Source organism: Podarcis tiliguerta (genome assembly GCF_965153285.1).
Source record: "Podarcis tiliguerta genome assembly, chromosome: 9".
Lineage (NCBI taxonomy): Eukaryota > Metazoa > Chordata > Lepidosauria > Squamata > Lacertidae > Podarcis > Podarcis tiliguerta.
The window spans coordinates 64,787,269-64,802,371 of record NC_139542.1 but is presented as its reverse complement, the minus strand read 5'-3'; the positions used below and the strand labels follow the sequence as shown (position 1 = coordinate 64,802,371).

Here is a 15,103-nt window from a genome sequence, read left to right as displayed (position 1 = left end):
TTGACAGTGGAATGGACTCTTGCGAGAAGTGGTGGACTTCCTTGGAGGTTTTCAAGCTGAGGTTGGATGGACATCTGCCATGGATGTTTCAGACCCTTGGCATCCCTTCCAACTCTACAATTCTACGATTCTATGACAGCATCTTAAAAAGCAGAGACGTCACCTTGCCAACAAAGGTCCGTATAGTAAAAGCTATGGTTTTCCCAGTAGTGATGTATGGAAGTGAAAGCTGGACCATAAAGAAGGCTGATCATCGGAGAATTGATGCTTTTGAATTATGGTGCTGGAGGAGACTCTTGAGAGTCCCATGGACTGCAAGAAGATCAAACCTATCAATTCTGAAGGAAATTAGCCCTGAGTGCTCACTGGAAGGACAGACCCTGAAGCTGAGATTCCAATACTTTGGCCACCTCATGAGAAGAGAAGAATCCCTGGGAAAGACCCTGATGTTGGGAAAGATGGAGGGCACAAGGAGAAGGGGACGACAGAGGATGAGATGGTTGGATAGTGTTATCGAAGCTACCAGCATGAGTCTGACCAAACTGCGGGAGGCAGTGGAAGACAGGAGTGGCTGGCGTGCTCTGGTCCATGGGGTCACGAAGAGTCGGACATGATTAAACGACTAAACAACAATGACCATATTCACCCTGTGTCCTCAGGCCACACCTTTCACCAACCCAGCTTTTGGACCTTCCTGGAGAGTTTTTGCCTGGCTGGCACGTTTCCTTGAACTCAGCGCCTCTGGGCACATCCATTGCTCTGCCAACTATTTTCTCTGGTTCTTCCCTCTCCAGCTTGCAGTCCCGGAAGGTTGCAAAGAAGAGAATGATTCGACAAAGTTTTCCTTCGGATTTTCACATACTTGGCACTTTATGAATAAAGCATTGTTTTGAGATTGACTTCTCAAAACAAGCAGATGAAGCTCCTTAGGACACTTTTTTTTGTTTGCTCAATATCCGTCTGTATTACTTAACTTTTGCGCTGTAACATTGGGGAGGTCACCTCAACATTAAAAGACTAATCCCAAAGGCTTATTTTTCACAATTATGAGACAGAGGGGTTTGCCCCTAAACTTCTCTGGTCATTTACGGATCTTTTACCTTGTTCCTCCTTTCTTCACATCTGACTAAAATTCTGGCATAAAATCAAGGTTGCCTTAGCAACAGATAGTGTCATCTCAACCTCCTAAACTCTAATGGGAATGGGGATTGGTTTGGGTGGTGACCAAATATAGTAAATTCCAGAATTCCCATGCAGAAGAAGGAGTTTTAGCAAGTGTTTTTTTTTAAAAAAACTCATATTGCTTTGATAAAAGGGCTGCACTTGCCAGAATTTCGTGTGTTTTTTTACATCTGTTCTCTTATTCTCCTATGCAGGCATCTGGTTTTCTCGAATTTGCATCTAATTCTGTTTATTTCTATAATGTGTAAATTATCTTTCCATTCTTTCCAACACTCCAAAATCTGTATGAGGTATTTTGAATCCCAAAAACCTGTTTTGCCCTGTCTAGAGAACAGAATCTGACCATTTTTCACTACATTGAACTTTCAAAATTCTGATAACTTCAGTATTTGGAGAACAATTTTGCATGACAATGGAAATATATCAATTTATTTACCCCTGTGCTTGGAAGTGTACTTTCTTTGGGGTGGGGGAAGAGAAATGGATATTTTGAATAATTATTTTATGTCATTAGATCTATTATTTTTAGAACATTTATAAACTTTTTTCCAAAGTAGCAAATAAATTTAGAAGTAGGTGCAAAATAAAGCAAATAGAACCAGAAACCTGCCAAACATAAATAATAACCAAGTTTGCCACATTTAGAAGGGTTGCAAGAATAAATGAAGTATAAGTAACAAACAGTTGCATATCGTTTGTTCACTATCACACTATCAACTCAGTTTAACCTTGCAAGCTGTTTTCACACAGTGGCTAAAAGTATGATCCACAAACTAAGAAGTCTCAGATTCAAATATTTTTTTCACCCAAGAACCTACTCACTTTGGTAAGCTACTATCTCTCACTGTCTCTCAACCTTGACCTCCCTACATCAGCAAAATGACGATGTTAGCATAGTTTGCCTATCAATATTGTAAAGGTAAAGGGACCCCTGACCTTTAGGTCCAGTCGCGGACGACTCTGGGGTTGCGGCGCTCATCTCGCTTTATTGACCGAGGGAGCCGGTGTACAGCTTCCGGGTCATGTGGCCAGTTCTGGCGAACCAGAGCAGCGCATGGAAACGCCGTTTACCTTCCTGCTGGAGGGGTACCTATTGATCTACTTGCACTTTGACGTGCTTTCAAACTACAGTGGTACCTCAGGTTAAGTACTTAATTCATTCTGGAGGTCCGTTCTTAACCTGAAACTGTTCTTAACCTGAAGCACCACTTTAGCTAATGGGGCCTCCCGCTGCCGCCGCACCGCTGGAGCACAATTTCTGTTCTCATCCTGAAGCAAAGTTCTTAACCTGAGGTACTATATCTGGGTTAGCGGAGTCTGTAACCTGAAGCGTATGTAACCTGAAGAGTATGTAACCCAAGGTACCACTGTACTAGGTTGGCAGGATTTCAGTATTGTAGCAGGTATTACTGGGCAATTGTGTCATAGGTAATTTTAGACTCTGGACTGAACTGTCTTAGGGGGATTTATCGATGGCAATGCGTTTTTCTGTTGAAGATGTGGTACCCAGCCACGCAGTGCTCTAATCTCTCTGCCTCTCTTGCTTGTTCTGCTGAGTGGGACGTTGGACTTCTGCCCCCAAGTCCTGCTTTGCTGTGATAGTGACTCTGGAATCTTTTGACACCTAAAATATGCTATTGCTGCATGCCACCTCAGTCTCCAATCAGGGATACTGTACATGTGTGGGATTCAGCCAGATAAAGGCTGCAAAACAAGTCATAGGCCTTAATTATTTCTGCGACACCCATGGCTGCAGCATGATGACGTCACCATTACATGTGAACCAGTACTGGGTAAATTTTGCCAAATTCTGTAGCATAACCAGTCCACATGCACGATATAAGGAGGACAATAACTAAGCTGTTGTGTGTTCCGACACACAGAAGGAAGATGGGTGTTCTTGTCAAAGGAAACAGCAGTAGATGATGCTAAAATTTACAGGGGATTTGAAGCTTCCTTTGGTCTGTCAGTTTAAGCTCTTGTGTGACTCCTATTTACAAATTATTTACTGGCAGTATGATCAAACCTATCCATTCTGAAGGAAATCAGCCCTGAGTGCTCACTGGAAGGACAGATCCTGAAGCTGAGGCTCCAATACTTTGGCCACCACATGAGAAGAGAAGACTCCCTGGAAAAGACCCTGATGTTGGGAAAGATGGAGGGCACAAGGAGAAGGGACGACAGAGGACGAAATGGTTGGACAGTGTTCTCGAAGCTACCAGCAGTGGAAGACAGGAGTGCCTGGCGTGCTCTGGTCCATGGGGTCACGAAGAGTCAGACACGACTAAACAACAACAACACTTATTTGAGTAAAGGGGGGGGGGTTAAAGGGACCCCTGACCGTTAAGTCCAATTGCAGATGACTCTGGGGTTGCGGCGCTCATCTCACTTTACTGGCCGAGGGAGCCGGCGTACACCTTCTGGGTCATGTGGCCACCATGACTAAGCTGCTTCTGGTGAACCAGAACAGTGCACGGAAATGCCGTTTACCTTCCTGCTGGAGTGGTACCTATTGATCTACTTGCAGTGTGTGCTTCTGAACTGCTAGATTGGCAGGAGCAGGGACCGAGCAACGGGAGCTCACCCCATCATGGGGATTCGAACTGCCGACCTTCTGATCGGCAAGCCCTAGGCTCTGTGGTTTAACCCACAGCGCCACCCATGTCCCCACTTACTTTGAGTAATACCATGCAAACACTGTTCTACTCGGACACTTATATCACCGTTAGTGCTTCCAGGTTGTGCTCCAAATCACAATAACCCAACTAGCTGCAGAATTACTTTGTCCTCATCACTTTGTTATTTCATTGCCAGATATTGGGATTGGATTTGGAAGGTTTGGATATAAATGCTTGCTCAGCCCTGAAGTTCAATGGAACGACCAAGTCACTACCTCTCAGACTACTTGAAGGCTTGTTCCCAACTGAGCATTATTTAGCTGTTAATCCACTGTTTCCCCTTCAAATTAATCCACACTTGCACAAATCTGCATTTGCATATGAGGAACAATTTAGGTCTTTCCCCTCATATCAACAGGCATTTCCTTATGTGCTTGTCTCTGCCTTCTAATTTGTTTATCCTGTCATGCTGCTTAAGGACCTTGTTTTTTTAAAAAAATCATTTCCGCACCCGGGAAGTGTGCAAATGCCTATCGTCAGGCAATTGTAAATTCTCAGCACACAGTTTTTAATGCGGTTTGCTTGCGCAGTTTTCTCGGTTTCGTGCAAGGCTGACGGACCAAAAGGCAAAGCTCTGCCGGAAATAATTACTAGCCCAGCTGGAAAAGAAATGAAAACATGAGTAGTGGCCATGGAAAGAGGAGTAGCAGGAAGTTACAGTTGATCCACCGCCAAAATAAATTGCCTGTAACCCTGAGTAGAGCAGTTCAGAGCCCAATTCCCCCCAATTTATCTGACTATCTATGTACTGGGTGAACCTAAATTTACAGGGAGAAGGCATCAATATTGGTGTTTCAGCGTAACATCATGTGGACCATGCAAATTAAGTGGGAACGAAAACAAAGCGGACGAGCTCTTATGTACTGTTGTGATGGCAAAATAAGGCAAAGGCATATTCCAGTTTGCCTGGAAGCCTTCAGCTAGGGTGGAGGAGAACGTTAATTATATTGTTGACCATGCAAATTGAACAACCTTAATCCAGAGATCCCCAGCACTCATTGGCTAGCTGAGGTGCAGCAGCAACAACAACAAAAAAAACTGTCTGTGATGCATGCAAAGGTAGACAGTTCTGTTTCCACCTACTCTAGGTGTGATCCACTCAGCAAGCTGATAGAGATAAAGGTGGGAGGTGCACTTGCTTATTTGGAAGAGACATTGGAGTTTTTGAAACACTGAAGATGGTTTTGGATGTAGGAATTTTACTGAGCAGAGATGTGTCTCAGCGGTGACTGACTAGGTATGTACACCAACTGAAATTCAGAACAATTAAAATAGAGCAGTCCCAGTACTTTGCAAGCGACTTGCTTGAGAAAGACTTGTTCTTTCCCCAATACGAATCAGCATTGTGAACTTTCTAATTTGCTTACTTACCTTGCGATTCCTTGATGTCATTTGATTTCTTGCTTTGCCGGGGTACGATTACCCGGAGCGCATATAAATTTTTAAAATCTTTTCTAAAGAAAAGGCACTAGGACAGCAGCCGCAGCAGCTGAAACAAAAGCTGAAGTTTTTCTACCTCAGGAGAGCGAATTATGACATCATTTCGTTTTGAAAGGGGTTCTGAACGAGTTTGGATAGAATTAGACTTGCTTTTTATCTGATCTCTAAAAAAAAAGAAAAAAGATCTGCAGCAAGATAAAACTATACCACTAGCAGTGCTCTACCAGCCAGGACAAGTTTTTATCTTAAATGAAAAAGAATAACAAAGGATGCAGTGGCTGGCAATTTAGAAGGATGGATGTAATCACCTTTAAACTTTGAAGCACAGGACTATTAAAGTTCCTCCTTTATTGCTGATGCAAAAAGTGTAAAGGAACTTTGTGCTGCCTGAAAAACTTCAGCAGGTAGGCTTGGCAGTCCAGAGGGTGCAATTGGAATTTAACCTGGTGATGAAAGCAGTCTTTGCCCAATACCTGCTATATATTGTAGCTCCCCACAGAGATACCTTTGTAAATCCTTCATTGTCTGTGAAGGAAGGAGCAGGTGAGTAAAAGGAAATCTGAGCTCAAACTTTCCATTGCCTTTATGCTTTCATTGATGTTTGCCTCCCAGATGCTCCTCTTAACTACCTACCAGATATAGCAGCCTGTTGTTCCAGTGCAGGAAATCTGAAAATTATATGGAATTCTGTTTTGAAGTCTTTTTTTAAATTGTACGTCAACTGAGTGGCAGCCCACATTTATTAACCATAAAATGGCTGTTGGGTTAAGAATGTTTGATTTCTAAAGATCAAACATATTCAAAGTACGGGAAGTTGATATTAATGAAGATAATCAAATGTTGGGTTTTAATTTTTTTATTGTTTGTACAGAACCTCCCCTCATTTTTTTGCAACCATTTTAAAAATATATTTCAAAACTAAGTTTTGCTCAGAGTAGATTCTCTAAAATGAATGAACATTGTTTTCAGTAGGTCTACCGTGAGCAAAACTTTGCTGAATACCTACCACAATATACGTCTCATTGCATTTTCAGGGTATTCGCAAAAAGATGCATTTTCTGTGACGAATTTGCTTTGATGCACTGAGATAAAGAGGTTACACTGTGCTAACACTGTCAGGTGAATATAACATTAGGCAGACATCCACTGAGATCAGGGTAATGGTTTTTCTATTAGATCTGGAGTTCCTTCTTGAAGTGGTCATTATGTTTTCTTGCTTGGGATTCTTTACTTGGGTTTGAATGTACTGTATGTTTTATTCAGAGTGCTCTTATGGCCCCAAAGGATAAAAGAGGAAAGCAGCTAACATGATACTTTTAACCGGATCTTTATCTACTGTGAGAGTAGGCAGGCTTTTGAACTTCACAGACATCTTCCTCAGTGATGCAATCAGAGACCTCAAGATCCGTATTTAAATTTTGGGCATTGCATTTCCCCTTGCCTGCACCGAGAGGAACAAATTTAAATGCCGATCGGTCTCAGGGATGTCACTGGAGCAAGAAGAACTTGTCCCAGCCAATTTAAACTGGTGTGCACACATGCTTATTAAAATTATGACTTGTTGTATCATGTGCAGCACTCTTGCTCTCTCCAGTGACATCACTAGGAGCGCTGAGCTGGGTAGGAAAAATAAGTCAACACCTTTTAAGTAATGAAGAAACAAAACACTTTTTAAAAAGCTGAATCTTTTAGTCTAATATTACAAAATTGAGACAGCTGAGCTAGATTCTCGTTTGGTATAAAGTTGCCTCGTCCTGGAGCCATTTGTTGATACAGGCTGACTTGCACGAACTTTTTTTTTTAATGTGAGTTTGGCAACACCGCATCATTGGAGCAGCATTTTTCTGCTGCGTCTTGGAAACATTAATGTGCTTATTGTTATTCTTATTGAATATTTTTTTATTGCTCGTGTGTGTGTGTGTGTGTAGGTACACCAACGTTTTATTTTCCAAGCGATGCTATTTCTGTTTTAAGATCCTAGGATGCAGTGGATAGCAAGTTGTGTTTAGATTATGGAGACCCAAGCTAAAATCTCTGCCCAGCCGTGAAGTTCAGTGGAGGACCATGACACAGTCCTTATCTCTCAGTCTAACCTACTTTAGAAGGTTATTGTGAGGATTAAAGGGAAATGGAGACACACACTATATGCTATTTTAAGCATCACGGAAGAAAGGCAGGGAGAATAACTTGTTAATCCTCCTCACAAAAACCTTGCAGCTAAAGAGAGTAATTTGTCCAAGCCCACAAAATGAGGCTTCTGGAAACTGTAGGACTTTAATATAGGTCTTTAAAGCCTGAGTAGTATGAGGTTCCTGCTGGATGTCAGTAGTTCTTCTTAGCTGTTTTGTGTGGCAGGAGAATTCCTGTGTGACATGACAAAAAGCACAACCTCATAGACACAGATTCGAATAAGAGGCAGAATAGTGAAGTGAACAGAGTTTTGGGCTGGGTTTCAGGAAAGCTATAATCAGTTGCTTGCTCAGCCATTAAACTTGCTGAGTAACCTTGGGCAACTCATGGTCTTTCATCTTTATGTACCTCACTGGGTTAAATTGGGAGAACCCCATGTACGCCTCCCGGAACTGGTGGAGGAAACTTTGCATGAGGATAATTGAGAAAAGACAGGATAATTGGCATGAGTAATGAAAACTGCAGGTGCAAATAGATTTCTGCAGCCAAGTACATTTTCACAAGCATCCATACCGTGCGAGCTTTTGCCATGGAATGTATTCCTGGCAAACATCGCTTTTGAAATGCAAAATAATAATAACAAAGATTTAAATATTGCTTGGTGTAGGTGTAGCAGCAGGTGTAGATAAACCATGATGACTGGGAGTTCACTGGGGCAGGGACATATCTACAGTGGTACCTCGCAAGACGAATGCCTCGGAAGACGAAAAACTCGCAAGACGAAAGAGTTTTTTGTTTTCTGAGTTGCTTCGCAAGACGGATTTCCCTATGGGCTTGCTTCGTAAGACGAAAAGTCTTGCGCCTTTTTTTTAAAACCGCCAATGCATTCCAAGGGAAACCGTCAATACACAGTGGTGCTTCGCAAGACGAAAAAACTCGTAGAACGAAAAAACTCGCAGAACGAATTAATTTCGTCTTGCGAGGCACCACTGTACATATCTATCTATATTTGCTTGAATCCATAAACAAATCGTAAGCAATGACAATGAAGAAGGACCAAAGTGGCCAATTCCAGGTGACAGTCCAATAGGCATTTTGGAACAATTAGTTGTTTTTCAAGCGCAACTCAATTACAGTAGTCCAGTCTGGAGGTTACGGAAACATTAGTTGTTCATTAACTGGAAGGCCCCGTCTGCATAGACAGTTGGCTTGGAGGGAATACACAAAGAAAATGTTCAACGCTTCTGTTTCTTCAACCTTGACCATGGAAAGTTAGCAAGTGTTAAAATGTCTCTCCAAAGGATGCTTCAGGCCAAACATACAAGGTTTTGTTTTCCTCTACTTTCGTGTATCCTTCAGTATCCTGAAGAGAGTATTCACATATGAAAACCTAACTGCTTGCTGAGTTAATAAGTGGTTATGATTGATACTATTTTTCCACAGGGATCACCACTCCTGGTTTTGCTTCAGTTTCACTTCGTCTGCTCCCCTGTAATTTTGAGCTTCTTTACTGTATTCACTTGAAGTACAACTTGTCCTTTCATTGGGTTGTCATGGATGGCAAGCCGCAAACAATGCTTTGTAGTCACATACAAGTCACTGGTTTTATACCTCTTTGTGTTATACCCAGGGGAGTACAAACAACCTCTTCTATGGGAGGGAAAAAAACACCACGAGGAATCTAGCCAAAGAATGCTGACAGTGATACTCCTTGAGAGCCACTAAGTCATATTAAGGCTATTAAAGCTTGGGTATGATCCTGTCAGGTAGTTAAGTTCAACAGGACAGAGTTTCACCCCATAGTTTATTCTCCCGCTAGAAGCAGGGGGACTTTCATATGGTTGACATTGTTCAGTAGGAACTATTCACTGTTATACATAAAACAGAGTGAACTTCCATGAAAAATGAGGAGAAAGGTAGCTGAACGAGGGTTTGCCAACAATGTTGTTAGTGTTACAGACCCTCTAAGTGTCCCTATTTTCCAGGGACATTCCTGATTTAGAAAAGCCACCCCTGTTTCTGGTTTGATCCTGGAATGTCCCACGTTTCCTTAGGATGTCCCTATTTTCATTGGAGAAATGTTGGAGGGTACGGAGTTATCTGCCCCCTGAACCATCTGAAGGCAATCCTGTATAGGGAAGTGGGTTTTTGTTTTTTTTAATGTTTTATTATGTTTTTATGTATGTTGGAAGCTGCCCAGAGCGCTGGGGCAGCGCAATAAGATGTGTGGGGTATAAATGGTAAAATTATCATTATGGAATGGGACGTCATTATTTCCATCGGAGAAATGTTGGAGGGCATGGTGTTATGCGGAGTAAGAATAATAATTTTTAAGTGTAGACGGTTCAAAGAGTTTGGGCTGCTTTGTGTGAGTTGGTTGGGGGGCGGGTGTCAGTCCCCACTATTTTTTTAATCTGAAACTTTCCAATTCTAAAAATAACCTATTGTTCTTTAAGTTGCATACACACCATACATTTAAAGCATACCCCTCTAAAAATGAAAAAAAAAATCCCGGGAACTGTAGTTTGTTATGGGTGCTGGGAATTGTAGCTCTGTGTGGATAAACTACAGGTCTCGGGATTTTTCTTTTTCTTTTGAGGGGTGTGTGCTTTAAATGTACGGTGTACTTCAAATGGCCTTCAAGCAGTCATGTAACAAATTAAAATTAAATATAACAAATTAAAAACCCTGGGTTTTGATAATACTTAGGTGGGGCACTTATGCTTTAGTTTTTGAAAGTACACTCTCTAGTCCATGGGTAGGCAAACTAAGGCTTGGGGGCCGGATCTGGCCCAGTCACCTTCTAAATCCGGCCCACGGACGGTCCAGGAATCAGCGTGTTTTTACATGAGTAGAATGTGTCCTTTTATTTAAAATGCATCTCTGGGTTATTTGTGGGGCCTGCCTGGTGTTTTTACATGAGTAGAATGTGTGCTTTTATTTTAAATGCATCTCTGGGTTATTTGTGGGGCATAGGAATTCGTTCATTTGCCCTCTACATAGTCCTGCCCCTCACAAAGTCTGAGGGACAGTGGACCGGCCCCCTGCTAAAAACGTTTGCTGACCCCTGTTCTAGTTGCAACCTGGCTCAGGGGTGGAATGAGAAAGACTGGTGGAAACGTTGTAGAGAAGGACTAGAATTCAAAATCTGCAACAAATCTGCCTGTGAAACTCTAGTCCCAGTTACATATTGTCCTCATTCGGACATAACACTAAACTACAGTTTAGAATTACAAGGCTGGGCAAACCTCAGGCTCATGTATCTGCCTTCTCTCCCCCCGGCAAGGAAGAGATGTGCTTTTCTGCAGCGCATGACTAGAGAAGAATCACTGTGCTAAAAGCGATGGTGGTAAGAAGGGCTGAGATCTCCTCACTTTGGTACTTGTGAGCTAAGTCGAAAGCACAGTAGCTTGTTAACTGGACACCTTTAGAATAAATGTACACCTTTCATTCTGTTATAACACGATTACTACCACACTGACTGTGTTTATTTGTGCTGTTCTGTGATAACTGTGGCCAGCAGCATAGCAAGACAGGGGATATGAAGACCGTTTTTTGGACAGACCACGTACCAAAGAAGAGGCTTTGTACCTCTTCAAATTAATGCAACCTCAGGGTTACGACATAAAAGGAAAAGAGATTGGGAGGGAGAAAGAAAAAAACAAACCCCAGACACTAGTTCTTGATTAAAGGGTTCTTGTTACTGCCAAATGGAATTGAAAAATTTAAAGGAAAGGAGGAATAATAATAAAAAAAGGCTAACAACAATTTAATGTTCACAAAAATGAGCTAGTATCACTCCTGGAAGTCAATGGAATAATTAGGAACCAAGAGAAAGGGGGGCGGGATAAAACAGCCATTAGCACTGTCATTTTCTACCAAAGATGAAATAAATGAATTAACATTGAGGGCATAATCCTGCACATATTTCCTCTGTTCAGTGCTGCCTTTGTTCAGTACAGATGCACAGGAGCTCAGCCTAAAACTGTCCCCGTTTAGGTGACATTTAAAATGCTTAGAACTATGGTCTTTTCCTCTTTAGAGTAGTAAGAGATGAAAGAGTCGAAAGTGAGAGACAATTGTTCGTTCATGATTGTGTATTTGCTAGATCGATAAACAGGTAGCAGTTTGGGTTTGTTTGTAATGTACAAATATTTATTTGTAGTGTGGAATGTGAGCTACCTTAGTTAAAATAAAGGGGTAAGGAAATATGCTGTTGATGGCATTCCCTTGAGGAAATGGCATTGGTTCATACGGGTTACTATTCAGAGTTGATTGCCCCAGATTGATATAATTAACCCTTTTGCATGGAAATGCTTCGGCGCTGACCTTTCGTTGGCGGATCATCTCTTTGCAGGCGATGGCTCCAAGGCCTGAACTAGCAGGAACAGACGCAAGCAAAGCCCAAGAAAATCAAGTCATGTCTGACAGAGCGATGAACAATTCAAAAGGTACATAAATAGTTATGATTCCTATTCCTATATCTCCTATATTAACATTCTGTTTAGAAGAATGTGAGTTTGTATACTCAAGGATAGGTAGGAAACAGTTATTGACTTGCTTGCTGGTTCTTTCAGGTGAAGCGGTTCCTGTAGGAAATCAGCTAGAACTTTTGCCCGCTTACTCCACCATTGCCTTGGCAGCAGAACCAGCGCCAGAATTTGACCCATGGAGTTTGCCAGAGCTCCAGAACACGGGAGTAAAGTGGTCAGGTAAGAACCTGTCGTGGATATTTATACTTTTCCACCTTTAATTTGTGCTTCCTGCATTTCAGGGGGTTAGACTGGAATGGGGTAACCACCTCCCAAGAGACTGCGATATACTCACAGAGTTAAAGACTGACAGTGATCTACCCCCTTTTTTTGGAGTTTTTGAGTCAAAGTTTTTAATTTGGGTCAAAGTTTTTGAGCTTTTTTTTTAGGAAGGAAAGCCCTGTTTTCTGGGGTTCAGGGTAAAGATGTTGACCTCTTTTAGGGGAGACAAACTTGTTGAGCTTCTTTGGGGGGAGCCTGTGTTCTGTCAGTGATCTACCACAGATGTCCAATGATCTACTGGTAGATCACGATCTACCTGTTGGACGTGCCTGGGATCCTCCGGGACCCTTCCAACACTATGGTTTTCAAACGGTAGCTTTCTAGAAAAAGGGACAGCAAAGCCCAGGTGGAAGTTGTTTTAATCATTGGCTCTGAATCTTTGTGCCTTTATTTACCTGGCAGTACATGGGTGGCGCTGTGGGTTAAACCACAGAGCCTAGGACTTGCCGATCAGAAGGTCGGCAGTTCGAATCCCCGTGACGGGGTGAGCTCCTGTTGCTTGGTCCTTGCTCCTGCCAACCTAGCAGTTCGAAAGCATGCAGTGCAAGTAGATAAATAGGTAGCGCTCCGGCGGGAAGGTAAACGGTGTTTCTGTGCGCTGCTCTGGTTTGCCAGAAGCGGCTTAGTCATGCTGGCCACATGACTCCCTTGGCCAATAAAGCGAGATGAGCGCTGCAACCCCAGAGTCAGTCATGACTGGACCTAATGGTCAGGGGTCCCTTTACCTTTAACACCAAACTGTATTCTCTGATTTGACATGCTTTGTTTTAAAAGTGGACAGCTGAGTAGGCAAAACAACAAATCAGTGCATCTGCTAATGAAAGGTCTCCCATTGAACATGTTGCGTTCCCCATGTTAGGGAAGCAGGGGAATTCTCTCAAGTTGCAACCTTCTTTTCCAGTTATGTATTTAGGGTGATCCAATGCCGCTGGGTTCTGCAAGCAGGTTGCAAACAAAATTGGTATTGCTGTTGGCAAACAGATCACCTTGGACTCTAAGCTGTGTCCATTTTTGATGGTGTCAATGCTGACAATTAATTCCATATCTGTTGGTTTCTGCTGGTCTAGTAATCTCTCAAAGGTGGAAGGATGCATCTTGTTATTCTAGGGAACCATGGTTTTTAAAAAGTCGTGTTCATTTGCTTCTGCTTGTGAGGGTCATTTGTGATTTACATGACCAAACTATCTTATGGCTGACACATTCCCACTAAATATGCATTTATTTGGCAACATTCATGATCATTTGATATGCTTGGTACAAATATGAACCTTGTCTTCCACTACGGAATATATTGTACACCACTCATACTTTTTAAAAGCTTTCTATGATTGTTATTTTATTATTTTGTAATTGTGTGTGTAGGTCCCCAGGCCACCCCTCAAATAATTTCACACATCACACGTAATTTTAGTTATGGTTTTTGGGCTCTATTTTGGCCACAACTTTATTAAAATACAAAATCAGTGAGTGGTTGTTTAGACATTGGTTATGACTATCTGTCCCTCCGCCTGGGACAGAACTGACATCCTGAGGTCCGATTGGTAGCCAGTAGAAGGGAAAGTCAAAGTCGGGGATCATTTGAGCTAAGCGTCGGACCCACGCCGCTCACCCCAGCAGCTCCCCAAGGCTTGCCGGCCCTGGTCCCATGACAGGGATTGGACGAAATCGTGGCAAGCCCCAGGATTCCTTTAACGGAATTCCCTTCAGCACAATAGGAGGGGCAGGCACAGCCTATCCTGACCCCTCCACCACCAGCTTTTTATAACCAATGCCCAACCACAACCTTACAAGTTGTGACGAATTGCTGAGAAGTAGGCAAAAACCAAATGGCACAGCCAATCAGCCAAATGGCAAAATTCCTACTAGGCCCCTGCACCAAGGCAGGCGACCCCATGACAGGCAAAGAGGGCGGGTGGGCAGGTGATCCGATGCACTCTGCAAAAGAGAAAGGAAAACCAGAGTGCCCCAATATTTAAAGACTATAGTCCCACCCACCCAATTTGCAACATACAATTTGCCCCAGCAACCCGGTTATCCAATCAAAGCACCAGGCAACAATCATTAACCTGCCTGGCAACATAGGGCTGGCCCGGCGGCCCACACTGCAACACGCGCTCTCATTTAATTGGAGAATGCGCTTTGTGGTCTTCCTGCTATAGGGACGTGGGTGGCGCTGTGGGTTAAACCATAGAGCCTAGGACTTGCCGTTCAGAAGGTTGGCAGTTCGAATCCCCGCGACGGGGTGAGCTCCTGTTGCTCGGTCCCTGCTCCTGCCAACGTTCAAAAGCACGTCAAAGTGCAAGTAGATAAATAGGTACCACTCCGGCAGGAAGGTAAACGGCGTTTCCGTGCGCTGCTCTGGTTTGCCAGAAGCGGCTTAGTCATGCTGGCCACATGGCCAGGGAGCTGTATGCCAGCTCCCTCGGCCAATAAAGCGAGATGAGCGCCGCAACCCCAGAGTCGGCCACGACTGGAACTAATGTTCAGGGTTCCCTTTACCTTTATTCTTCCTGCTGAACTCAGTGGCAAGACGTAATGCCTTGTTGTCCAAAGAGCTCAGAATGGCTTCCACGTGGATTCCCAGGCAGACTCCATTCAGGAATCTTAACAAGCTTAGAAATCCTTTGTTTTCGCAGTGGCTTGTGTCTCCAAACCATTATTTGGCCCCAAAGTTTCATTTTCCGGAGCCCTGTAGTCCAAGGCGGTTCTTCTCTTCCTGTGGTAGGAAGATCCTCATCGGAGCTGCTTATGTTTTGGTGACAAGTGGAAGTTTAGAGTTGTGGACTGGTTCTGTAGAACCCTCTCTACCCATGGAAACACTTTACCTCCTGTATTTCCAGCGGTAGAAACAAGATGGAG

At 43.0% G+C, this 15,103-nt stretch overlaps 1 protein-coding gene and 1 long non-coding RNA gene across 3 annotated transcripts in view; one reads left to right on the top strand and one right to left on the bottom strand.

The window, feature by feature from the left end:
* LOC310657419 overlaps window positions 1-15,103 on the bottom strand; it is a 98,299-nt gene that overhangs the window by 72,840 nt on the left and 10,356 nt on the right. The window lies entirely within an intron of this gene.
* Window positions 4,927-15,103, top strand: part of SLC34A2 (solute carrier family 34 member 2) — a 28,719-nt gene continuing 18,542 nt past the window's right edge. The window contains exons 1-3 of one of the 2 annotated variants that reach the window (XM_083458214.1): window positions 4,927-5,097; window positions 11,788-11,881; window positions 12,008-12,142. In XM_083458214.1, the coding sequence (XP_083314340.1) occupies window positions 11,791-11,881; window positions 12,008-12,142 (226 nt within the window). In that variant the 5' untranslated portion in view covers window positions 4,927-5,097; window positions 11,788-11,790. Of the gene's footprint in view, window positions 5,098-5,687; window positions 5,844-11,787; window positions 11,882-12,007; window positions 12,143-15,103 lie in introns of those variants that run through there. The other variant, XM_083458215.1, reaches the window with a different exon arrangement.